Below are 26,791 nucleotides of genomic sequence, written 5' to 3'. Positions count from 1 at the left end.
AAGTGTGCATGCATGTGCATGCATGCATGTGTGTGTGCATGATTGTGTGTGTGTTGTTATATAAGTATACTTCACTCACATGCCTTTAACCATAATTATAGAGCTGTACAGAATTAACACGTGTACATTGAACTGCAATGGCTATATATATATACAGGATTAATTATACTGTAGCTCTATTATAGTTACATCCACACAGTTCAACATTACAAATATGTATACCATGCACCCACAGTTTTGACAACCATTGTTACCAAGATTAGATAATAACTTAAAGAGCATAAGTCTAGAGTGATGCTGTATAATAAACGCGAAGAAACTCTAAATTGTACATGCATGCATGCTGTAAAATTAATTTGGAACTATACACAACAATTACAAATAATTATACAGTGAGATATTAATGATCTACATGCAGTTATGAACAATCACTAAATGAATCAATCAGTATTACTGTATACATACAAACGGAAGTTACTATAATTATAGAGGGTTCATTCAGTCTCTTTGTTGTGTCTTGAGTGCTTCTCTGAATGTGTCCAACTTCTCTTGAATCATACGCACTTGCTCTGTGTGTGTGTGTGTGTGTGTGTGTGTGTGTGTGTGTGTGTGTGTGTGTGTGTGTGTGTGTGTGTCTGTGTGTGCGTGCGTGTGTGTGTGTGTGTGTTGGAGATGGAGTGAGAATGAGAGGCTTATACATACTGTATAGCGGGTAATTTTCGTCAGCTAAAAAATTTGTTTAACTCAAAAACTGTGATTTTCGTGCGTAACATTTCGTTTGATTTCATTGCCTGCACTGCATTGCATGCGTTCCGGTAAGGGAAAAATTTCGTGGAGGTCGATCAGCTTGCCTACAAAAATAACGAATATTTTACCCCACGAAAATTACCTGCTATACGGTAGCCAATGCGATGGGACTTTAAACAAAACCAAAGCTAATAATTTTAAAATACTGTATACATTGTAGCTCGAAATGTTCTTTCGAGGAACTGATAATTCCTCTAAAAGCATTTCGTTGCACAATGTTCGTGAGATGACTGCGTACCGGAAGTCACGTCTTTAATCTGTACACGTTTAGCAGATAATTCCAATATTCATGGACTTAATTTTCGTGTAGGATTGCTACTAATACCCACAAAAACAGCGAAAATTAAGCCCTTTGAAAATTTCGCGCTATACGGTACATATCCTCCAAACCACCAAATCTAAAGACACTCAAATTTCAAAATTAGTTTAGTTGAATGGTAGACAAAGCAAACTCACTTAGTTGCTCTGCCTTGTCCACGGCATCTCCCCTGATCACCTCTCTCTTTCTCCCCTCATCCCCAGCAATGGAGTCCAGTGTTGTCTTCACCTGTTGCTCTAGCTGTCGCACTGCATGATATAGTCACATGACCTTCACATGACTCTTAAGTGAATGACTCACCCTCTCTGTCCAGTATCTGTACTCTGAGTGTACGGGCCGAGCTCTTGATGACCTGCTCCACTCGCCAGAAAAACTCTACCTCCGAACACGTGTACTATATAGAAACAGAATGACAATTAAGCATGTGTAAAAAATAAAAGTCGTGCCGAGGCTTGAACTCAGATTTTTGGATACAAAGTCCAAGGTGCTATAACCATACTATAGAAGCTCACATCCCACGTAGCAGCTAAAAATACATCCTACATGTACAAACGATGTGCAAAACACCATCGAGGCACTTTAACTACTATTACATCCGTTAGTATAATTATAGGCATAGTGATACAGACAAAGCCACATCAAAGGGACAACCAAATGTACCTCAGTGCTGTGGTGGCGTAGGTTGAACCCCCACTGACACTTGTTGGCCACTTCCTCAGCCTCTCGTAGAAAGTGGAGGTCGTACACACGCTCCCACACGTACTGTACCTGTCAAGAGAAATCACAATAGCGTTTACTGGCATGCAGAGAGCATAGGATAACACAAGAAAAGTTATACTTAAAAAATGCTAAAAAGGTCAATGCCAACACATTTCATATCATACAAAGTTACATGCACACAGAGGGCAAATAATTATGAGCATGCAATGCATAGATTAAATTGACTGACATCCTCTTCAGAGACAGAATATCCGTTGGTCTTGAGCACTCTCTGCACTGTCATCACTTCATCAGCGTAGAGCTTGTTCGGGTGGGACTGTGTGAGGAGCATTAATTAAGAGAGAGTGTAACCATGTGAATAGTCAGACAATGTCGAGTGTGATAACTGAATGAAATCCTCCGCAAACACACACACACCCTCACCGGCTCTGCTCGTAGGAAGTTATTGAGTTCATTAGCGACGGCTTGCCTCTTGATCTCCAACTCATTCTGCCCCTTCCACCTGATCCAGCGATCGTAATAAGACGTGGGTCCCTCCATCCTCTGCATCTCCTCCTCTGCCACTCGTATCTGCTTCTTAAGAGAGGAGCTCATGAACTGGACGGCTGCTTCCCACTGTTCCGCTGTCTGGACGTCCTTGTCATCCAGTGCTGACATCTGAACGTATTTCTGTGGGGGGAGAGAGGGTGAAGTTAGTTTGTCAATGATAATTATTATCTCTAAAAAAACTGTTACTCCTCAGCGTGTCATACAGGATTTTGAAGTAGAGGGGGGAAATGAGAAAAGTAACCAGAAAATGTTGCTAAAAAAAGATCAACTGTTATTTCAATACCCAGCTATGGACACTCAGTCATAATTGAAAGGGGGGGGGGAATTTGAGCTAGGGGGGATATCCCCCTTCCCCCCCTGTATGACACCCTGCTCCTTTCCACAGACGTACCAGCTGATCGACGTTGTACCCCTCCCACTGGTGTTGTGTCCTGCCCAGTCTCTCTATCTCCTCACGAAGGCCCTGACTCAGGGAGTGGAACCGATTGGCCCCTCCCTCTCCCCCATCCTCCAGTTTGGTGTGTAGCTGTTCAAACATTGTCTCCAGACCAACCTGAGAACAGTGTGTACGTGTGTCACTGCGTGTACACGAGTGATGTATGTCTCTAAATAATAACCACAAACCGTAATTATCATTAATGTTTAAAGCCACTGACAAAAATGCATGCCCATGCAGTCAAAGGTGCTCAGTGTGAGCTCATGTAACACAGGTACATACCTCAGTGCACAGCTTCGCCAGCTCTTGGCTGTCAGCCCACTTATGCAGTTGGATATCAGCTGATGTGTTGAATTCTCTGAATGAATCATGAAATAATGTTTTAGTGTTAGGTACGCTATTGGTATGATATACACTATACAACCATGGCATCCATTACAAAATGAAATCCCACACAATGACACTATATCACCCCTCACCCTGGCGAACGTCCTTGAGCAGCTGCCATAAAGATGTCCAACACTTTGGGGGCCATTCTGTCCCAGAGTCCCTCGCTCAGAATCATCTCCCACTTGTTGGGTGGGAGAACCTACAGCAGAAATAATACATGGAGGGGAGTTTTGAACTCCTCTAATGAAGAAAATGTTCCTTTTCAAATTAAACAATTTAAAGGTTATAATAAAACTCAACTGTCAAATAGAATGCACATTCTTATTTCTAAAAACTGAACTACAGATTTTGTAATTGTTCATACCTACGTATGTGTACAGTATCCCCTCACCTGCAGACTGGCGACCTCGGTCAAGATATCTGCTTTGCCCAGCTCAAAAAGGTCGTCTCTGTCCAGTGTCCTTCCCCCAGGGTACCTATTACGCCACTCAGCCTCTAGGTTGTACCGCAGAGCTGCATTTGGGTTGAGAAACTACACGTTACATAACCTAGTCACCCTGCATGTACATGTACTTGTACAGTACTACTCTGCAATCATTCACTAGCTACAACTCTCACTCTTGAAGTGAAGTGCCTGATCGTTGATGGACCCCCGGACCATCTTCCAGAACTCTTCCGTCACAGCCGTCACCATGTTACGTGTGGACAGCTGGGATTCTCTCAGCATACCATTCCTGCATTATATTTACAGTACACCATGCATGTGAGGTAGGCAGGCAGCTAGGCAGCTAAGTAGCTAGGGGGGAAGAGGGGACTCACTGGAATAGTTTGGAGCGAGCAAAGTAGTCTCTCTCGTACTTGTGTATCTCATCAATGCCCTCCCCACTGTTACCTACGAGCACAGAAACACGTCAATTTGACAAGAGCCTTAGCCCTACACAAAACATGCTACTGAGTCAGTTCATATAATTATGTAAGTACTATAGAACATATACCTCTCCCAGTAACCACGGCATAGTATCCAAGGGCCTTCATTGGAAACAACTGGCCATCCAGAATTGAGAGCATCTGCAGGGGTAATCAGTTATAATTATAGCATCAATCTGATTGGTCACAAACACTCACCCTGTCTTGTTTGACTCCACCCTTCTCCGCCAGGTCAACTTTGGTGAGCACAAATATCGTACGAGAGCCTGGAGAAAAGAGAGACAATTAATACCATCACTAGAATCACGACAAGCTAGAGTTTTGAGGTTCCTTCAACAAAAGTAAGGCAGTCGCGAGGACAAGGCTGTGTAGGTATTGAGGGTACACACTAATACAACAATAATAGTTCGGACAGTACAGGCAATCTATAGGAACCTTCTGGGTCCATCTGACTGACAATGTCTGTCACTATGCTCCTCTCAGCATCCACCGAACCATCTGTAAGATAATAACATCATTATATAATTATACGCTGGCAGGACACTATATAGGTCAGAGGTTGGATGAAACTAAACTGTACAATGATAAACTGTACAATTAATTAATAATGAACACAATAGACCATTGCACACAAGCTGTATTCCTTCAATGGTCGATGTTACAAGTACGTAGTGATACTGAGTCAAGTGCATGTACATAAACATTACACATGCCAATGTGCTTTTCAATATCACCTGCCCTGCCAAAGTCACAACAATCGTACTAATGGAAAGGAATCTGGCCAGTGAATTGAAATCCATGTCTCAAGAGCACTGATAAACGAGATTATACCAGCAGAGATCTGCCACTAATAATTATACTGTTGCAATATGCTAATCTGCACATACACTATTGCATGGTAACAGTGACATCCAGAATTTGGACTTCAATTTACTACCTGATCCCTTAAAGAACACAGTACAAAGTACATACATGTACAAATGCATAAGGCTTATAGTCGTATGGTTATGAGATTATCGTATTTGCTTCAATTACAGCACTTACCTTGTATGCACATGATGATGGCGTTTGGGTTCTGCATGTACTGTCTGTGGAGGAACAGGAATTACATACTAGACACTTTCCACACTACAGTCACCACACACAACGCACCTGCACATTTTGATGATATCTTCTCTTGTGTTAACAGCCATACCAGTGGTCACAGTCTGTACAGATATACACAGTCACATGATGTGAGTGTACAGTCACATGCCAGTGTGGCTAGGGGTGGGTAGATTATGCTTAAGACACTGTCTATATTTCTTTATCCTCTCTTATTCCCATAGTGTAAACCACAAGCACAATATACAGGTCCATGTAGACTACAACCCATTCTAATGCCATACAGAGCTGAGCATGAAACTATGACTCAAATCGTGTCGAGATAATTATCCACCAACCTGAGAAATTACCCGTAGTACTCTTACAAACTTATTACCGAAATCCTGCCTATTATTCTCACATTAATTTTGTTTAGAAGGTGCCATATATTATGCCAGCATAATTTCTCACACATAATAATTTATAAATTTATAATAATAATCATAATAATTCTCACACAAAAATGTACCTAATGCCAAGGGCGTATATACGCCCTTGCTAATGCTCAAAACATGATCTACCAACCCTACATGACACTCACACTGATGATTCCTGGGAGGTCAACCAGGACCATTCTCTTGAGGTGGGGTCCGTACACGGTGAGGGAGATGGGCTGAGAGCTCACGGTCTTCCCTGATTGGACGCTGACTCTCATCTGACGCTCAATCTCGGTGCGGATGGCACAAAGGTCCCTCTCCTTGGTGAGATCATACACCTGTGGACAGGAGCAGAGCAAGATCATATTAATGGTTAGTTCCTGAAATATTAAAGTTACGAAATATTTTACAAGTATATTCTTGAAAAGCATGCCTATCAACTAGACAGCAGCTATGTAGCGATTTGTAACCCACCTTACTGCTACCGTGGAATATTGCAACATGCTCTGGTCCGTCGCTAAGGGTAACCATGGTGGGACTACGAGTCATCATCTCCCCTCCTCCCCGTGGGAATATACGAGCATTAGCAACCATCTCCAGGACACTCGTCTTGCCAGCACTCTGGTCTCCAACCACCACCACCTGCAAGAAATGTGTATGGAGGTCAACTCATTGCTCCTGTTAAATAATGCTAATACACTCTACAGCATATGCTAGCTAATGTACTTCTTCACCTGAGGCAGAGTGTTGATGAATTTCCCGTCCTTCCTGTTGGACTTGGCATCAAAGTCAGTGAGCAGATTCAGAATGTCCGTGTACATCTCAATCAGCGACCGCTGCAGCACACATTTAATAAATACATAGCAGAAGCATAGCTATAGCTACACATGGGCTAACTATAGGGCTCTACTGTATAGTCTACACTGCAAAGGCACAGTATTTATTTTAAGCAATACAGCAGGAGTCCCTGAGAACTTAACTACTGTACTTATTCAAATTTTACGAAGCCAGAGGTCGTTTCTTTTGGAGGTTGAACAATTATGTTGAAGTCCTGGTGTCGCATATTTAGAGGATAGACTTCTTAGGAATCTGTACCACATGCCACATGAGCAAACTAGTAACACATCTTCTCTTCTTTACTAGTACTAGAGAGTAGTAGCCATAATATAGCTAGGAATGGCCACAAGAGAGGAACACACCTTTCTTCCTCCACGTATTTTGCTCGGGTCCACTCCAGAAGCCTTGGCCAAGTCTTGTCTAAGCTTGTAGTTGTCTTTCTCTATGGACTGCAGTTTTGCCTGAAGCTCTTTAATCTCACTAGTGAGTAGTCTGTCTTTGGACTCGCTGATGCGGGAAGGCGAGGCTGAGCTTGCAGAAAGTCTGTGTGGATGTGTGTGTGGAGGGAATGAAATAATTATTAGAAAATTCTACAGACACTTACATAAATGGATAACTACCAAAATATTGAGATGGGCATTCTACATTCCTGAGTTCATTAGACATTAACTCATCACCAGCTGTGCTGACTAGCACCTCACCTTGAGGTCCTGTTAGGGACATCCCCTCCACTGTGGGCGGGGCTGCTCTCCTGTGGAGATGACTTGAGCCACTCTGACATGGAGTCAAATCCTCGGCCCATCCTCCCAGCTATCTCGGAGGGGTAGAGGTTCTCCACCCACGAGAGCTTGTCCGCTGCAGAGCGTACCTGACTTTGGATCTGTGTGGAGAGATAACATCTTTGAGGGGTTGAGCTATTAATAGTAGGAGTCTACACATAGTGTTACTAATGTATTATTACAGTAGTTAGCACACAAGAGATAAGTTTATGTGGTTCCAATGGAATCATGCCCTTGTTTATAACTGCAAATCAGAAATGTAGAAGGCTTATAAATTAACGCATAGATTGTTGCAAACATTATTATTTAGAAGTACGTATTATTGTATGATGTGGTTCGTTTTGTCATCAATCCCTACAGTATAGTTGAACACACCAGGATTAGAGCTCCGCCCGTGATGCCCAGGAGTGCTAGAGCAGCATACACCCTCCTCATCAACCATTTAGTAGCAAACGACTTAGGAGATGATGAGCTGTAGTATCTGTGATCATTGTGTATGTGGTAGAGGGCAGAGTTGAGTTGCTGTGCCTTGAGATGGCTGACATGAGGACTTGCAAGCTGACAGGATGGTGATCCAATGGATACTAGAGCTGTATGTCTTGCTGCAAGCTGAAAATTCCTGCTAGATCTTCTGCAAAGTTGCAATACAGACATGACTAGACTAGACTGTAGTGGTCTTTTTCAATTATAATATTACTTTACTTCACGGTCAAATGGATAAGTAGAGTGAATACGGTTTCCCTGTGGTCACCTGAAGTCAGGTGAAGTTATGCTATTGTAGGCAGAGTTAGTTTATACACATGATGATTAGTGCAGCAGACAAGCAAATGAATTTACATACTAGAGTCCATTCATGTGTTGCAATAAGGCTGCCATTTGTGGGCTTCTAAATGAGCGTTGCAAAAACCAGAAGGAAGTCGAATTTGCTGCCTAAGTTACGTGGATCTGCTTTACAATCATCAGCGTTACTAGTGCTGTTACATCGATATAGCGAGAGCCCTGTTCTGTACTGAGCTGAGAGAGGTCGGGACCTGTGTACTGAACCTGTGACCATCATCAGATAATGTATCATGTAAGCCAGTAGAGAACTATGAAGCACACACACACATTGTTTATGTTAGCCTGTACGTGCTTGCTTGCGTAATCTGCACTGATACAGGAATCTAATACTACAATACACACAATGGCTAGACAAAATTAATAGTGGAGAAATTAATAAGTGTGTCTCTTGATCATGGGTGTTGAGTGTGCTAACTTGTTTGTACATGTGGAGCGATGGTGTCCATTGTGGTTGATTAACAAGACAAGACTGTGGAAGTATTTGCACTAATAGCTGTGTGAATGACAACTAGTATAGATACTGCTGTGTTGACAAGCTGATAACAGCCAGTAAAGTAATTGTAATTGTCAGTTTATTCGAGACGACTAAAAAACCCACAAGGGCTGTTGAGGTTGATTTGTATGTAGCTAGCTCTTTAATACACGTAAACTTTAAATGTGTACTTTCTTACTTTCATACATTGAAACTGTACTCCGTACGTAAGTCTTTGCATCTCGAAAGTAATCTAAAAACAATAGCGTGTGCATTATACTAAAATAAGTTGGGAGGTTGAATTAACGATGTGATTTGTTGCATACTCCATTTTGCTCCACCCCGATATAGCCAAGTCCCACTGGGCCCCAGCCTGGACCGCCCCCTGGAAGTGCCCCACCCACTGCCACGCCTACTGTCTCCAATCATCCTGCCGGTGGTGCCAGTTTCAAGTTCACTGTAGTGGAAGCTTTGGACAGAATTAAAGATGAGCTTGGATACCTTCAAGCACAAAACCAATCGTAAGCTGGCCCATAAAAAAATGACAGCTATTCTGTGTGAGATATGTACTGAAGCTGTTAATTGATAGAAAATGTTATTGCACGTTTGAGGTGTCTAAGTTAATTTTTGCAGTGGCTAACTCCCAACTACTCAAGAGTTCCCCTAAATGCCAAGTGAATCCGTAGCAAACAGAGCACACTTCCTATTACTTAATGAAATAGTGGTTTTAAATGGCTGATAGAGGCCACTTTGTTTTTAGGTGCGCATCCTCCACTAGCTAGGTCATTAAAAAATAGCTTAGGTACATAAGTTTGTCTAAAGCTGTCTGCATACTGTTGCTATAGTGTGGTGTTGCGTGTGTAGGTAGCGGTGTGATTGTTGCTGGTTTGCACAGAGGGGTTGATAAGAGATGACTAGCCTATAGTTGTGTTTATGAGTCTTCTTATTTTTACCACAAAATAATTCAGTCAATTTTAAAGATTTCCTAAATGAATATTTGATGTGTTGTCCCAGCCAAGTAGTCAGTGTCTGTGTGGCATTCACTTCTCCCCTAAACAGTGTGCATAAGGCATTCTTACTATGCTGGCCAAAAATGACCCTAATAGGGCTAATGATATTCATAGTGATTGTAAGCACTTTTGGCATTCAATGAATGATTCTCGCTGTTGACACGCTCTCTTGTACCAAGCTTATGAATATCATATAGAGGCTATGAATATAATTAGTGGTTGTGAATGAGGTCAGACTTGTAGTGGGTGGCAGAGAAATACTACACTAATTGCAGTGATAAATCAGCAAACATGTGAAGCCATGAAATATTCATTGTACCTTGCTGTGTCATGTGATAGTGTAAGTACTTCTTGGTTTTGATGTAATAAGGGCATGGAAAGTATGCTTGCCTTATCATCGACTTTAGGAATCTCTACTCAAACTGAATTTCTAAATACGGGCATCTTGTTAATAAGTATGTGGGTTTAAACTGATTTGTAACTTATCTGTCTTACATCCTTGAGGTGGGATTTGTTAATTGTTGCTCATTATTGTAGCTTAGTAACACTTGCAATGAATGTGCTCTCACTTTTCATAGGTTATATTTAGCAACCCTTGTTGTCTGACATAACAAGAATTCATGAGCTATTTAGAAGCCTGGGAAAATCACTTCCAATCCAGCAAAAACTCTAGCCTTAGATGTTCAGTGGTTTCAACCTCTCTGTGTGTGTTGTGGTTAGGGGTTTTCCCTCTGGTTGGCCTGTGGGTGTAAGTTAGGCCTATCTTCCCTAGTATTTGTGTAGCTATCTTGGCATTGTGGTTGAGTGGTTCAATAGACTATCAGTTGTCCTTGGCAGCCCTGTGCTTGTATAATAAGTGGATTGGACACACTTTTTGTATAGTAACCTTGTTCTGGGTTGTTGTTGTATGAGATAATAGGTGGCTTAGATTATCTTTAGCTGTAAAAGGATTGTAGCAGCTCTTCAATATCATGGGGAATTTCTTATTTTGTTTTGGAAATGATTATTCTTTGTTTATTTCAGTCTAGTGCTGTTTGTCAACCGTAGCTCAAGTTTGTTTACCTCTGTATAGTCCAGTTGTAAACCAACAGCTTGTGCAAACGTAGATTGATCAAAAAATTGTAGAAAAGTTTGGATAACTCTAATGTTTTCATAACATGTTCTACACTAAAATATATTATGTTTCTGTATTTGTACCATTAACCTCTTGTTAGTTCTGTCTGGTAACAGGTGGTAGTAGGTTGCCCATGACACCGGCTGTTCGTACTTTACCGTAGCAACAACTCCAGTTTGCCCCATTCAAAACATCTTCATCTGTTGACTGTGTGTGCTGGTAATCACTTGAGAAATGTTCTTGCTGTAGTTTCGCTATTAAATGCACAGGCTTCTATTTCCAATTTGTCACCTATTATGGATATGTTTTTTTTTGCAGCTTCTATGAAACCTTGTGGTCATGCATCTGTAATGGATGGTTTATTTGGCTTTTGTTTGTAAGCTAGCTGCTACTTATCCAGTTGTGGACAGTGCAAAGCTAGTGTAACCTTTGATATTGCAGAGGGCATAATCAACTTGAGACAATTAAATCTCAATACTCTATCTGTGGCTTAGACCAGGACACTTGATTGTGGTCAGAAACAGTGCTTGTCTACTTGTTCCAAGAGTGGTGTGGTGAGGGCATCAACCAACTGGGCAGTGTGTTATAGTATTGGGTGTGCTGCTAGCACTTGTATCAAGAGCATGTGGTGCTGGTATCACAACCAACTGGCAAGAGAGCTGTAGTATTGGGGCCTATTAGGTAAACCACTTGTTGTCATAGGCTTCCCATTTATCAAACCCAGAGGTAACACAATCCACCTGTCCCCAGTCCAACAGTAGCCAAGTATTAACACAAAAATGAGATAATTTCACAACCAGACCCTAAAAGGGTGCCTATTACATAATTATTATGTAAATATTAATTTGCAATAATTATGTTTTTATATGACAGTAATTGAAAGAGTCTTTGCATCATCATGTAGCTCAGAGGCTTTGTAAACATTGAGTTAGTATGATAGCTGCTCTGGTAATTTGACACCATATTATAGTCATTCTTGTCTCTACCGGGTATATTGTAATTTAAGTTAACCATCGAGTATTTGTTTATTTTTGTTTTGCACAGTCTGAAACGGGAGCTGGAGAAAGTTAGCAATGAGAAGGGAGAGATACAGAGACACTACATTATGGTGAGCCCACACTGGCATAAGTATACTGTAACTCTAAAGTGCAATGCTCGATCCATGTTAGCCTGCTACTAAACAGCAATAACAATTAATTCAATTTTACTACCTTTGGAATTCAGTCCATAACTAGTGTTGTGTGACTCTGAGTCGGTTCTGAAATTTTCCTCATATTTTAGAGAGCCAAAATTGTCACTTGAGTACATGTATATTATATAGATGATGTTGATTTGGGCTGTTTGGGTGTTCAATGGAGTGTGTCCCCTCTGTAAGTCAAGGAGGGTCAAGGGTCGTTGCTCGGCTGCTTATACAGCACTGGCCTTGTGTAATGTGATTAATGATGCGTGATGCACTCACAGGGAATTGTGTTATTCGTAAATTTATGTAGCTTGACAATGCCTACACACACACACACACACACCCTCACTCCCCACCCACACACAGTACTACGAGATGTCCTATGGTCTCAATGTGGAAATGCACAAACAGGTATATTGAAAAGATATGTTTTATAGCTTCTCAGTGTGTTAATTGTGGTTTGTAATAGAGTTCCCCTTTGTCTTGATAGGGCTTTGCTGCATGCCACAGGGAGAGCCCCCTCTTTCAAATTGCACTTGTTTCCTTAATCTTAAATACTCCCCCCTCCCACACACACACACACACACACACAGACAGAGATTGCTAAGAGGCTGAATGCAATCTCAGCTCAGGTGATCCCGTTCCTCTCCCAGGAGCATCAACAACAGGTGGCGGCTGCCGTGGAGAGGGCCAAGCAGGTCACCACCACCGAGCTACACGCCATCATCGGGGTGAGTCAGGGGGTGCTCTAGCGTCTATACAATACACTCAGTGGCTTAGTTACTAACATGCTGGATACTTGATACCTAGTACGCACGCACTGTTTATGTACAATCATGTATTTATAATTATTCTGTCACTTTTTCAGCTGAAAACAAAAATTACTGATAAGTATGTTTGCAGTTTCACGATGGAGTAGTACATAGCTAAAAATGTCTGTACATGGTGGATTGTGATCATCTTCTTTACTGCCTGCAGATGAACCAGCAGCATTTTCCCAGTGGTGTGATGCCCCCCTTTGCCCCTCCCTCTGCTGCCGGGGGTTCAGGAGGTGGTCACCCACTAGCCCCGCCCCATTTTAATCCCGCCATCCTCAATGCAGTCTACCAACAACACCAGCAGATGATGAACTCGGCTAGTAATGGAGGTAGCAAAGAAGAAAGAAGAAATGAGGATCAAGTGAGAATAAGTACATGTGTATGTACAGCATTACATACATAATTATGTGTACTTGATAGCTCTTGCACAATATTGTAGTGAAGCAAAAGTCGTGTTCTAGAATATTCAAAGTCTACAGTAAATTATGATTGACATTGACTTTCGATTGTGATAATTTTTAGGAATCTAGCCCTGCTGCTGACAAACGTACCAATGGCGACCACGCCCACCCATCGTTCCACGGAGCTCCCAAGAGAAAACGAGAGGAGGACAGTGACGGAGAGAGGAGTGACTCTGAGCTACAGGTACACACCCTCACACATCACACACATCACACACACACTCCCCACATCTCATACACCCTCACATTTCTCACAGGTGGTGGTTGATGATCCCGACTCTCCTGAGCCAGAATCCCCCGTGTATGACCATCCCCACCACAAGAGAGAGAGGCAGTCAACACCAAGCTCCACTAAGAGTGTGAGTGGGTCAACAACTCATTGTGTACATGTTGAACTTCTACTAGCCTTGTTAATCGATTCAGTACAACTCTTCGGTTAACTTACTATTTGTCGAAAGTGGCAGACTCGTTGGTACTTTGACTCAAAAGTTTCTGATGTGAAGTCTCGCACATTACATTACAATGCTGTTTCTCAGTATAGGGTAATACAATGTCATTAGGCAACATTCATTTGCATCATTATGTAGCTCAGAGGCTTTGTAAACATTGTGTTGTATGATAGCTGTTCTGGTAATTTGTTGCTAGACTAATGGAATGCAATAGCTGATCACTATTCATGTTCTTGTATCTCTCCCCACAGGATAAAGGTCTGACTCGTTCAGGCTCAGTGGGTCCCAGTCCGTCCACTTCCTCTACTAGCGGACATTTAGGAGTTGTGGCCTCCAATGGACCCGTCCACCCGCCACCTTCCTCGTCACCCAATGTCCTCCGCCCACACATTGGAATGGGTAAGTCACACTAGCACTCAAATATATTTATGTATCACTCAACTAAAGCAAATTAACTATTCCTTGTGCTACAGTATACGGTACCAATCTTTACAGATGGTATAGCAATGGTTGTCTGTAGTTAATTTGTCCCCTTGTTTGATGCTTTTAGCACGTACTGTATGTTCAGTTTATTGTTTGATCAGGACGTTATTTTACGATTTTAATATTTTAAGCGTTCAACTTAATTTTACTAATGTACTCCTTAACTTTCCTCCCCCCTCCACAGCTGCCCACATCCACCCGTCTCTGCGTCCCCCGTTCCCCACCACTCCCTTCATCCCTCCCCATCCCTTCCAGCAAGTCGACATGGCCAACCTACACTTCCAAGGACCCAAACCACACCTACCCATAGGTTGGTCTGGTAAAACTGTAATACTTGCTTATATACATGATATATTACACTGCTGTATGTTGATACACTGTATGCTTTTAAGTGAAATTGTATTGATATTGCTTTATTCCTTCTGCAGGAGGTCTCCCCAATGGCCGCCCTGCACTGATGCCACCTGGCCTCCCTCCCACGGAGATGTCCAGACCTGCCCTCAAACCGTGAGTAGGCAATGGGAATTGTATATTATATATCAGTAGCTGACTAAGTGAGGCTTGAAGGTGACGACAGATTACAGTAGTCTACCAGTGTGTCTGTCTGTCTGTGTATTCTAGCTGGGTCTGCTCACCTGGATGCCAAATGGCTGCGTTTATAGCATGGATTGCCTCCACACAACAAGTTATTAACTTCGATTTGTCGTGGCAGATTTAATTTTGTTATAAAACATGTACTGTCTTGGCAGATTTTATTTGTTATAAAACATGTGAACAAAAGCGAGTAAAAACCTTACTTGCACTTTCACTGTACTTACATTCGAGGCACTTATTGCATGCCAACTTCAAAGCTCTGTATTCATGCGAAACTGGCTCTAGTAATGAACGTACTCGTGCATGAATGCTGTTCCCAAAGCCCTTGGCAGTTGCTCTAGCTGTGGGTGAGGTTCTTTACAATACAACACCTGTTTATAGGCCGCTAGCTAGTAGGCTTTATTGCTCGTTTCCTTACATAATTGTAATTACTATGCTACTCACATTTAGTTGTTAGGCATGCTCTACAACCACGCCGAGGGTTAAGCACAGTGCTCTGGCTACTTACTACTAGCGCATACAATCGTAGAATCCAGTAATCTGATTAGTTTATAATTAATTAATTAAACCTCATACATGTACATAATGTAAACACTGGTAATGAGTTCAACATGACTTGGAGAGTTCGTTCACTACTTTAGTCTAACGCTGCATATTTAAAAGAGAGCGGCGTCATTGTGTAAGTACTTGTCCATCAGTTGCCCTCTCTCTCCCTTTGTCACTCTGCTGCACGTTTTTATCATTGTCGATCTATCGTAGTTCATTTCAAATTTCACATTTTGCTCACCGTTGACCTGATAGAGCAATTGTATCGAGATCTCCCCTTGAAATGGCCATGTTAGTGAATCATCAAACTCTCCCCTCATGAAGAACACGTACACATACATGTTTAGCATTCCTACAATAACGTTTTTTTTAGCATCAACTCCTAGACAGATCTTGTATCCCTGATGGTGTGTGTAGACGGGACGGGAGTACCACCTGACATTGTTTGTCTTGTGCTGTTGGTATTTGGTCATAGCGAGGACTGGAGTACTAACCATTGTCACAGTGTTTAATTGCATTCTTAGTGCTCGAATCTCTTCGTATTGCTTGATGTTTATAGCTTTCTGCTCAGCGAGGTCGTCTTGTTGCTTGTTAATTTGAGCTTGTTGCTTGGCATGATTGGTGGCTAATAGAGAGATGTGTGTGAGTAGGTTCTCTCTCTGGTGTTCTGGCATGTCTTGTCGAGAAAGTTTCACAGCACAGCCTACGTGGTGGAAGTCACAGTTTATGGTGGTCAGGGGGCACTCATTGGCAACATGGCTGTCTAGGTTCTGACGTTGGAGAGTTGAACCACACTGGTTAGGGCAGGGGACAGGGAATGACCCACACACAGGCCAGTGGTTGTTGGTGACATCATCAACGGTAGACTCGTAATTATGGCAGTGCTCACAATTGAACGGAAGTTTGCGACAACGATCAGTTTGGTGGTTTTTAATGTGTCTTCACTGCAATTTGTCCCCGCAATTATACAGGCAATCAAACTCGATAAATGGACATCCTTCGAGTTGTTTCTCTGGCAGTGGATCTGTGTTAAGGTGCTCATCCAGCTGTCCCAGTTCTCCCGTCCACTCACACCCGTCTTTCTGGTAGCTACATCGAACTTTAAAGCATACAACGATCGTTTCAGTCTCTTGTCGGAGAAGTCAGACAATCCTTCTTGGTTGCAAGTCGGGCAAGGCTTGTTGTCATATTTAACTTGCTGAATACAAGAGTAACAAAAACTATTACCACAGCATGTGACCTGGTGGGGCTCTCGAATGATCTGGAGACAAACTGGACACTCTGACTGGAGGAGGTGCTCTGGTGGAGGTTCCAGGAACTCACAATCGAATCCTACAACTCTTTTACAATCAGGTTGCTCCTTATTTTGGCTTGGTGCGGCCATTGCTTCTTTCAAACAAAACGCATGGTCCCTATATGCTGCTTACATTGTATAATGTACATGTGGTCATCATGAATATCATAATTATTAAGATCTTGTGATTTCTTGTGGTGTATATGTTCACCACGTCTTTCCCCCCACACACACGTACACACAGGCACTACTCGGTGCAGATAGGAGCTGACGGTAAAGTACAGCCGGTGACCTTTCCCTCTGATGCATCTGCAGGTCCCGGACTACCTAAGAACATTCGCAGCGTTTGCACTCTTTTACACAACGAGGTCGTCTGCGCCGTTGCCATTAGCAACCCGGTTCGACATATATACACAGGGGGGAAGGGGTGTGTCAAAGTGTGGGATCTCCAGCTGACTCAAACAGGGGGTATACTCAAGACACCACTCTATACACTGGATTGCCTCGGGGACAATTACATTCGGTCGTGCAAGTTGCTTCCTGATGGCAGGACTTTGATTGTGGGCGGAGAGACTAACACGCTCTACCTCTGGGACCTGGCTGCTGTGAGTTGAACAATGGAGTGTGCGCTCTAGTAAAGTACGTGTATTGGTCAATTTCCACCAATTTTGACAAAAGTAAAGGCTTGTTTGTTCCAAGAATGAGGTGTTTCGGGAGCAAGCTTTGATGGCCCGTAACTTACCAAACTCAGTAAAAGATGGCATTCTGTGGCTCTTTCTTAGCACTATAATATCTAAATCTTGATTTACTTGTGGGTCATGGGCAAAAATGTCATGTAGCTATACAGTAGTGAGTGTTTTACTTTGTTGGGTGGAATACAACTAATAGCAGTTAAGTTTGTGATTTGACTAGCTCTTTCTTTGTTCCCCTCCCTCCAGCCTGGCACTCCTCAGATACGAGCACAGCTACCCTCCAACGCCACTGCCTGTTATGCCCTCGCCGTGGACACAGAGGGAAAGGTATACTGCTCATCTGATAAGATGTGCCTGTCATGTACAGGTTGTTACGTTGTAAGAGTTTTGCTATTTTCCTGTGTATGTGTACAGTTGTTAGGGTAAAATATTATATTACAAGATGTTTGACAAGGGAGAAGAACCTCGCAAAACTATGATTGAGTTCGATTTTCAATCAGACTTTCATCTGTGTTACATTTTTTTTTCTTTCACTGTCATCTTTGCCAATTTGCAGAACTGCTACAGTTGCTGTAGTGATGGGAGCATTGCCGTGTGGGACCTACACAACAAGACCCAGGTGCGGCAGTTTCAGGGGCACACGGACGGAGCCAGCTGTATCGACATCTCACCTGATGGTACTAAACTATGGACAGGGAGTCTTGACAACACAGTGCGCTGCTGGGACCTCAGAGAGGTGGGTGCATGGTGGTATGGTAATTTCAGCCAACTAAGAAAGCTAGAATTGACTAGAGATATACATATTCACTGTACATAGACTCCCACACACTATTACACCCACACAGTATTGAGATTAGCTAGGAACTACATGTATAGGAACTGTATATACTTATTATTGGTTTACTTTTATCGTTTTTGTTTGTACTGTAGAATCGTCAGGTGCACCAGTACGACTTCAATTCTCAGATCTTCTCCCTTGGTTACTGTCCTTCACCAGGAGAATGGCTAGCAGTGGGGTAAGCAAATGCACCCACTAGAATACGTACACTATTACACTCTCACTACTATGGAGGGGCATGGGAAACAACTTATGTTGAGACTACTATGGGTTACTTGTAGCAGAGCCCTCGTGATATTGACCCCACACACACACACATGCTGAAAAATGATTACTGTACTGTCACCCTCCCACAGAATGGAGAGCAGCAATGTGGAGGTGCTCCACGTGATGGGCCCTGAGAAGTACCAGCTGCACCTGCATGACTCGTGTGTGCTCTCACTCAAATTTGCCCACACTGGAAAGTGGTTCATCACGACTGGCAAAGACAACCTGCTCAATGCTTGGAGAACACCATACGGGGCGAGCATATTCCAGGTAGGCAAATGTATCGCACAAAAACCGCTTGACTCAATTTCACTATCATACATTGTATTCTTAACCAATGCTACAATGTTCATTTTGTGCATACTCTTCCATAGAATGGAGAGCATGCAGCAATGTTTACATGTTTAACGATGCTTAACAATAGCTATACCACAGTACCAAGGGCAGTACCCCCTCATTTGCCAGTTATGACACTCATGCATAATTGTACTGTCTCCCCTCCACACACGTGGTCACAGATGAGTGAGTCCAGTTCTGTGCTGAGTTGTGATATCTCTCGAGATGACAAGGTCATAGTCACTGGCTCGGGAGACAAGAAAGCCACCGTTTATGACATCCTTTTTTAGGTGAGACCTTTTCTTAATAGCTATATTATACTGAACAGGTAATACTGCCAGTACCATGCAGTAACCAGGTTAATCTACATATAGATCTATTTGTACAAGACTTGTCGCTGCATGTAAACCAGTTTTTCTGGCCTTGTACTTACAATGTATTCATTCTCCCTTGCAGGTTCCTGATCTACTAAATTCTTTCTTCTCCTATATATCAATGAACGCTCCTATAGTGCTAGTGACTGAGGGTGGTAGACTGTTAGTGTGTCCATGTTTCTGCTACCCTGTACATGTTTGTTAGCTCCTCATGCACTCTGTATCCCTCTCATCATCTTCTGTTCTAATGTTTATTATGACTATTATTATCAACTCAAGTGGTGGTGGGTGGTGCATGGAATTGTAGAAAAAAACCATGTCTACATGCATGTAGCTATATAGTAACCATGCAATCAAGCTTCTCAGCACAAAAATTATAACAGCATGGCCACTGCAGTGAAGTCTATACTATGTACAGGTATATAGTTAGCTGTACCAATACAACTGTAAAAGTAGCAACAGAAAAAGAGGCTAGCTGGGTATATATATACGAGACTATAAGGTGAGGAGATAGAGTTGATATTGAATCCCTGCATGATTCTCCGTTCTCAAGGAGCAGCTGCATGGTTACCAACAGTAAGCCATGTACTGTACCACTGTTATAATGCCTTATTGCGATCTAACATGCCGTATTCGTGATAGATACATGTACACCTTCCATCCACCCGCCACCCTCCTCATCACCCAATGTCCTCTGCCCACACATCGGAATGGGTGAGTCACACTAGCGTTCAAATAATTTATGCATGACTCTGATGACATCTCGTTTCTATCATACATGGCAGATTTTCTTATAAATTCTTCGTTGTGAATAAACCTTACTGCATGTTCACTATACACAGCTTACTCGAGCCACTTACTGCATGCGCAATTTAAAGCTCTGTATAATACTTATGTAGAGTTAGTTCATTAATTTAGTCTAGCACTGCATATTTGGAAGAGAAGAGTGTCATTTTGTAAGTACTTGGTCTCCATTAGGTATTTTTCCTCCTGCACTTGTCCATCAGTTGCCCTCTCTTCCTTTGTCACTCTGCTGCACATTTTTATCATTGTCGATCTATTGTAGTTCATTTCAAATTTCACATTTTGCTCACTGTTGACCTGGTTGAGCAATTGTATCGAGATCTCCCCTTGAAATGGCCATGTTAGTGAATCATCAAACTCTCCCCTCATGAAAAACACATACACCTTGATGGTATTTAATCCTATACTACGTGCATACATGTAAGGCCCTCTAATAGCATCAATTCCTAGACAGATCTTGTATCCCTGATGGTGTGTGTAGACGGGGCGGGAGTACCACCTGACATTGTTTGTCTGGTGATATCGGTAATTGGTCAGAGCGAGGACTGGAGTACTAACCATTGTTACAGTGTTTAATTGCATTCTCAATGCTCGAATCTCTTCGTATTGCTTGATGTTTAAAGCTTTCTGCTCTGCGAGGTCGTCTTGTTGCTCGTTAATTTGAGCTTGTTGCTTGATGTTCATAGCTTTCTGCTCTGCGAGGACGTCTTGTTGCTTGGCATGACTGGAGGCTAATAGAGAGATGTGTGTGAGTAGGTTCTCTCTCAGGTGTTCTGGCATGTCTTGTCGAGGGAGTTTCACAGCACAGCCTACGTGGTGGAAATCACAGTTAATGGTGGTCAGGGGGCACTCATCGGCAACATGGCTGTTTTTATTCTGACGTTGAAAATTTGAACCACACTGGTTAGGGCAGGGGACAGGGAAGGACCCACACACAGGCCAGTGGTTGTTGGTGACATCATCAACGGTAGACTCGTAATCATGGCAGTACTCACAATCGAATGGACGTTTGGGACAACAATTGGTTTGGTGGTTTTGAATGTGTCTTCGCTGCAATTCGTCCCCGCACTTATACAGGCAATCGATCTCAACAAATGAACATCCATTGAGTTGTTTCTCTGGCAGTGGATCTGTGTTGAGGTGCTCATCAAGCTGCCCCAGTTCCCCCGTCCACTCACACCCATCTTTTTGGTGGCTACATCGAACTTTCAAAGCATACAGCGATCGTTTCAGTCGTTTGTCGGGGAAGTCGGTCAACCCTTCTTTGTTGCAAGTCGGGCAAGGCTTGTTGTCCTCTTTAACTCGCTGAATACAAGAGTAACAGAAGCTATTACCACAGCATGTGACCTGGTGGGGCTCTCGAATGATCTGTAGGCAAACTGGACACTCTGATTGGAGTAGGTGCTCTGGTGGAGGTTCCAAGAACATGCAATCGAATCCTACGACTCTTTTACTAGGTTGTTCTTGATTTTGGGCCATTGCTTTTCTGTATGGTCATTTAGATCTACTACATGTGATTCATTGAGGTTTGTGGTGCACATAGTTATGTTCACCACATCTCTCCACACACATGCAGGCACTTCTCTGTGCTATAGGAGCTGAAAGTAAAGTACAGCTGTGACCGCAGGTTTCGGACTAATTGCAGCGTCTGCACTCTCCTACCCAACGAGATTGTCTGTGCCATTTCCATATATAGCAACCCGGTGCGCCACATATACACAGCTAGGCCGCAAGGGGTGCGTCAAGTGTGGGACTCCAGCTGACTCAGATGGGGGGGGGGGGGTACTTAAGACACCACTCGATCTGGATAATTAGACTACATTATGTCGTGCAAGTTACTTCCAGATGGCAGAACTCTGATTGTAGGTAGGAGGACTAACACGCTCTACCTCTGGGACCTTGCAGCTGTGAGTTGAACAATGGAGTGTGTGATCTACTACATGTAACTAAGACTAAAATAATTGCTTGTGGTCAATTCCGTACACCCATTATCAAAAGCAAAGGCTTAGGCAGTTCGCTCCTAAAATTATAGGTTTTTCGATATTTGAGCTGGCTTTGAGTGACCATTCCCTGCAGTCCAATTTTGACAAAAGTATACATGTATATATCTGGCTTTCAAAAAAATAGGTTGGTGTGTTCCTTTTTGTGTGTCCACAAGTTAGAGATTACTGTAGAATCTATATATTTTTTGTGGATAAAAATACGTTTTCCCCTTTGTACTTGTTTTGACAGTATTAAGAATGGTTGTCTGAATATTTCAATGAGCACAAAGCATGCAAGGTAATCTGGTTTCCCATAATTCCCACTGCACATGAAGACAAAACTCATGCACAAAGTCTCCAGACAATAGATCTTAGTTATTAATTAGTCTATATTCTAGTTCTTGAACAAGTAAAGGTAACCGGAGTCATTGTTCAGTAGCATTTGTAAACACGTGTCTAGCTATAGTAAAACCAAGCTTCTCACTTCAACCAGCAAAATTATCAAGGGATATGCAGTCCAACAGCACGGCCACTGTGAATACTACGTGTCCTGAATGTACTATATAGCTACATGTAGCTGTCCCATACAATTGTGAAAGTGACTTAAGTTGAGAGAAGAGAGTTGACGTCGTTAAATCCGATTCTTAAGGAGCGGCTGCATGGTTGCGAGCAGTGGAACAATCCATCCACTTGTGTAAACCCTCACTGCTTTTTACATGTATCCCTCCAGCCTGGCACTCCGTCAGATACAAGCACAGCTACCCTCCAATGTCACTGCTGTTGTGCCCTCGCCATACATGGACACTGAGAGAAAGGTATATACATGCATACAGTCACTCGTATACTGAATACATGCATGATGATGTATCTATAGTACATGTATCATGTGCAAGTTGTTAAAGTTTTGTGTGCATTGACGTGTTTACATTAACTTCACAGTTGTGTATGTAGCGCAAGACACTCTCTCTTGCCAATTTGCAGAACTACTACTACAGTTGCTGTAGTGATGGGAGCATTGCTGTGTGGGACCTACACAACAAGACCCAGGTGCGGCAGTTCCAGGGGCACACGGACGGAGCCAGCTGTATCGACATCTCACCTGATGGCACTAAACTATGGACAGGGAGTCTTGACAACACTGTGCGCTGCTGGGACCTCAGAGAGGTGTGTGCATGGTGGTATGGTAATTTCACCCAACTACTGTAAGAAAGCTAGAATTGTCTAGAGATATCACTGTACATAGACTCCCACACACTATTACACCCACACAGTATTGAGATTAGCTAGGAACTACATGTAGGAGCTGTAATTATTATTGGTGTACTTTTATCGTTTTTTGTTTGTACTATAGAATCGTCAGGTGCACCAGTACGACTTCAACTCTCAGATCTTCTCCCTTGGTTACTGTCCTTCACCCAGAGAATGGCTAGCAGTGGGGTAAGCAAATGCACCCACTAGTCTAAGGATCTGTACACTATTACACTATTAACACACACACACACACACACATGCTGAAAAATGATTACTGTACTGTCACCCTCCCACAGAATGGAGAGCAGCAATGTGGAGGTGCTCCACGTGATGGGCCCTGAGAAGTACCAGCTGCACCTGCATGACTCGTGTGTGCTCTCACTCAAATTTGCCCACACTGGAAAGTGGTTCATCACGACTGGCAAAGACAACCTGCTCAATGCTTGGAGAACACCATACGGGGCGAGCATATTCCAGGTAGGCAAATGTATCGCACAAAAACCGCTTAACTCAACTTCACTTCACTATCATACATTGTATTCTTAACCAATGCTACAATGTTCATTTTGTGCATACTCTTCCATAGAATGGAGAGCATGCAGCAATGTTTACATGTTTAACGATGCTTAACAATAGCTATACCACAGTACCAAGGGCAGTACCCCCTCATTTGCCAGTTATGACACTCATTTGCCAGTTATGACACTCATAATTGTACTGTCTCCCCTCCACACACGTGGTCACAGATGAGTGAGTCCAGTTCTGTGCTGAGTTGTGATATCTCTCGAGATGACAAGGTCATAGTCACTGGCTCGGGAGACAAGAAAGCCACCGTTTATGACATCCTTTTTTAGGTGAGACCTTTTCTTAATAGCTATAATAATAATATTATACTGAACAGGTAATACTACCAGTACCATGCAGTAACCAGGTTAATCTACATATAGATTTATTTGTACAAGACTTGTCGTTGCATGTAAACCAGTTTTTGTGGCGCCTTATACTTACAATGTATATTATTCTCCCTTGCAGGTTCCTGATCTACTAAATTCTTTCTTCTCCTATATATCAATGAACGCTCCTATAGTGCTAGTGACTGTAGGGTGGTAGACTGTTAGTGTGTCCATGTTTCTGCTACCCTGTACATGTTTGTTAGCTCCTCATGCACTCTGTATCCCTCTCATCATCTTCTGTTCTAATGTTTATTATGACTATTATTATCAACTCAAGTGGTGGTGGGTGGTGCATGGAATTGTAGAATAAAACCATGTCTATATGCATGTAGCTATATATATAGTAACCAATCAAGCTTCTCAGCACAATGGCCACTAGCTGCAGTGAAGTCTACTAAGGTAGAGTTAGCTGTACCAATATATATATATACAACTGTAAAAGTAGCAACAGAAAAAGAGGCTATCTGGGTATATATATACGAGACTATAAAGTGAGGAGAGAGAATTGATATTGAATCCCTGCATGATTCTTCGTTCTCAAGGAGCAGCTGCATGGTTGCCAACAGTAAGTCATGTACTGTACCACTGTTATAATGCCTTATTGCGATCTAACATGCCGTATTCGTGATAGATACATGCATGCACCGTCCACCCACCCTCCTCATCACCCAATGTCCTTCGCCCACACATTGGAACAGGTGAGTCGCACTAGTGTTCAATAATTTATGCATGACTCTAATGACATCTCGTTTCTATCATGCATGGCAGATTTTCTTCGTTGTGAATAAACCTTACTGCATGTTCACTATACACAGCTTACTCGAGCACGTGCAATTTAAAGCTCTGTATAATAATTATGTAGAGTTAGTTCATTAATTTAGTCTAGCACTGCATATTTGGAAGAGAAGAGTGTCATTTTGTAAGTACTTGGTCTCCACTAGGTATTTTTCCTCCTGCACTTGTCCATCAGTTGCCCTCTCTTCCTTTGTCACTCTGCTGCACATTTTTATCATTGTCGATCTATTGTAGTTCATTTCAAATTTCACATTTTGCTCACTGTTGACCTGGTTGAGCAATTGTATCGAGATCTCCCCTTGAAATGGCCATGTTAGTGAATCATCAAACTCTCCCCTCATGAAAAACACATACACATTGATGGCCATTAATCCTTTAATATTAGCCATTAATCCTTTAATATTAAGATGTGCAAACATTTTAGGCCCTTCACTAGCATCAATTCCTAGACAGATCTTGTATCCCTGATGGTGTGTGTAGACAGGACGGGAGTACCACCTGACATTGTTTGTCTTGTGATGTCGGTAATTGGTCATAGCAAGGACTGGTGGACCAACCACTTGCATTCTCAATGCTCGAATCTCTTCGTGTTGCTTGTTAATTTGAGCTTGTTGCTTGATGTTTATAGCTTTCTGCTCTGCGAGGTCGTCTTGTTGCTTGACATGACTGGAGGCTAATAGAGAGACGTGTGTGGGTAGGTTCTCTCTCAGGTGTTCTAGCATGTCCTGTCGAGAAAGTTTCACAGCACAGCCTACGTGGTGGAAGTCACAGTTGATGGTGGTCAGGGGGCACTCATCGGCAAGATGGCTGTCCTTATTCTGACGTTGAAGAGTTGACCCACACTCGTTAGGGCAGGGGACAGGGAAGGACCCACACACAGGCCAGTGGTTTTTGGTGACGTCATCAACGGTAGACTCGTAATTATGGCAGTGCTCACAACCAAACGGACGTTTGGGACAACGCTTGGTTTGGTGATTTCGAATGTCTCTTCGCTGCAATTCGTCCCCGCAATTATACAGGCAATCGATCTCGACAAATGAACATCCATTGAGTTGTTTCTCTGGCAGTGGATCTGTGTTGAGGTGCTCGTCAAGCTGCCCCAGTTTCCCCGTCCACTCACATCCATCTTTCTGGTAGCTACATCGAACTTTCAAAGCATACAGCGATCGCTTCAGCCTCTTGTCGGGGAAATCAGACAATTCTTCTTTGTTGCAAGTTGGGCAAGGTTTGTTGTCATCTTTAACTCGCTGAATACAAGAGTAACAGAAGCTATTACCACAGCATGTGACCTGGTGAGGGTCTCGAATGATCTGGAGACAAACTGGACACTCTGACTGGAGGAGGTGCTCTGGTGGAGGTTCCAGGAACTCACAATCGAATCCTACAACTCTTTTACAATCAGGTTGTTGCTCCTTATTTTGGCTTGGTGAAGCCATTGCTGAAACAAAATAGGGTGTGTCACGCTACCTGCTTTTTGCATGTATGGTCATCGTGAATATCATAACTATTACTGATCATGCGATTCATTTGTGTGTGGTCATAATTATGCATAATTATATTCACCCATAGTGGTTTTTACCACATCTCTCCTCACACATATAAATAGGCACTACTCGGTGCAGGAGCTGACGGTAAGTACAGCCAGCCGGTGACCCTTGGATGCATCTCTGGGACTTCCTATGAACATTCGCAGTCAGTCTGCATTCCACTACTACCCAATGAGGACGTCTGTGCCATTGCCCAATTTGGCACATATACATATACATATACATATACACCGGGGGCAAGGGGTGTGTCAAAGTGTGGGACCTCCAGCTTACTCAGACGGGGGTATACTCAAGACACCACCCTATACACAGTCACTGGATTGCCTGGGGGACATTTAGCAAGTTGCTTCCTGATGGCAGGACATCGATTATGGGTGGAGAGACGAACACGCCCTACCTCTGGGACC

At 42.8% G+C, this 26,791-nt stretch overlaps 5 protein-coding genes across 5 annotated transcripts; 2 read left to right on the top strand and 3 right to left on the bottom strand.

Moving 5' to 3' along the window:
• Positions 1 to 367: 367 nt before the first annotated feature.
• LOC135333874 (dynamin-like 120 kDa protein, mitochondrial) lies at positions 368 to 7,998 on the bottom strand. Its single transcript, XM_064528889.1, has 23 exons — positions 7,660 to 7,998; positions 7,207 to 7,385; positions 6,868 to 7,048; positions 6,403 to 6,504; positions 6,143 to 6,310; positions 5,833 to 6,006; positions 5,301 to 5,356; positions 5,193 to 5,236; positions 4,584 to 4,646; positions 4,347 to 4,414; positions 4,217 to 4,289; positions 4,041 to 4,113; positions 3,840 to 3,955; positions 3,613 to 3,734; positions 3,311 to 3,420; positions 3,114 to 3,189; positions 2,787 to 2,948; positions 2,270 to 2,515; positions 2,076 to 2,162; positions 1,787 to 1,894; positions 1,427 to 1,520; positions 1,264 to 1,374; positions 368 to 569 (listed from the first exon to the last, which is right to left on the bottom strand). Exons 1-23 carry the CDS (start codon positions 7,936 to 7,938, stop codon positions 499 to 501), a joined length of 2,763 nt encoding a protein of 920 aa, XP_064384959.1. The 5' UTR covers positions 7,939 to 7,998; the 3' UTR covers positions 368 to 498.
• A 56-nt stretch (positions 7,999 to 8,054) lies between these two features.
• LOC135333875 (transducin-like enhancer protein 3) lies at positions 8,055 to 19,318 on the top strand. Its single transcript, XM_064528890.1, has 18 exons — positions 8,055 to 8,356; positions 8,948 to 9,117; positions 11,765 to 11,828; positions 12,267 to 12,311; positions 12,494 to 12,631; positions 12,879 to 13,079; positions 13,241 to 13,363; positions 13,437 to 13,538; positions 13,880 to 14,027; positions 14,296 to 14,421; positions 14,540 to 14,618; positions 16,790 to 17,150; positions 17,484 to 17,564; positions 17,794 to 17,973; positions 18,168 to 18,253; positions 18,432 to 18,612; positions 18,861 to 18,968; positions 19,135 to 19,318. Exons 1-17 carry the CDS (start codon positions 8,348 to 8,350, stop codon positions 18,966 to 18,968), a joined length of 2,202 nt encoding a protein of 733 aa, XP_064384960.1. The 5' UTR covers positions 8,055 to 8,347; the 3' UTR covers positions 19,135 to 19,318.
• Positions 19,319 to 19,776: 458 nt separating this feature from the next.
• Positions 19,777 to 21,368, bottom strand: LOC135333877 (TNF receptor-associated factor 4-like). Its single transcript, XM_064528892.1, has one exon. The coding sequence runs from the start codon at positions 21,333 to 21,335 to the stop codon at positions 19,962 to 19,964; it is 1,374 nt and encodes a 457-aa protein (XP_064384962.1). The 5' UTR covers positions 21,336 to 21,368; the 3' UTR covers positions 19,777 to 19,961.
• A 1,186-nt stretch (positions 21,369 to 22,554) lies between these two features.
• LOC135333145 (transducin-like enhancer protein 4) lies at positions 22,555 to 24,314 on the top strand. The gene is made up of 6 exons (XM_064528059.1): positions 22,555 to 22,653; positions 22,790 to 23,002; positions 23,190 to 23,275; positions 23,386 to 23,566; positions 23,836 to 23,943; positions 24,122 to 24,314. Exons 1-5 carry the CDS (start codon positions 22,555 to 22,557, stop codon positions 23,941 to 23,943), a joined length of 687 nt encoding a protein of 228 aa, XP_064384129.1. The 3' UTR covers positions 24,122 to 24,314.
• A 592-nt stretch (positions 24,315 to 24,906) lies between these two features.
• On the bottom strand, positions 24,907 to 26,319 carry LOC135332947 (TNF receptor-associated factor 5-like). Its single transcript, XM_064527882.1, has one exon. It carries the CDS (start codon positions 26,271 to 26,273, stop codon positions 24,915 to 24,917), a length of 1,359 nt encoding a protein of 452 aa, XP_064383952.1. The 5' UTR covers positions 26,274 to 26,319; the 3' UTR covers positions 24,907 to 24,914.
• Between the last annotated feature and the right edge of the window lie 472 nt (positions 26,320 to 26,791).

The sequence above is a fragment of the Halichondria panicea genome, chromosome 3 (assembly GCF_963675165.1).
Source record: "Halichondria panicea chromosome 3, odHalPani1.1, whole genome shotgun sequence".
NCBI classification, from domain to species: Eukaryota; Metazoa; Porifera; class Demospongiae; order Suberitida; family Halichondriidae; genus Halichondria; species Halichondria panicea.
Note: the sequence above shows the minus strand (reverse complement) of the source record. Positions and strands in the feature narration are given on the sequence as shown.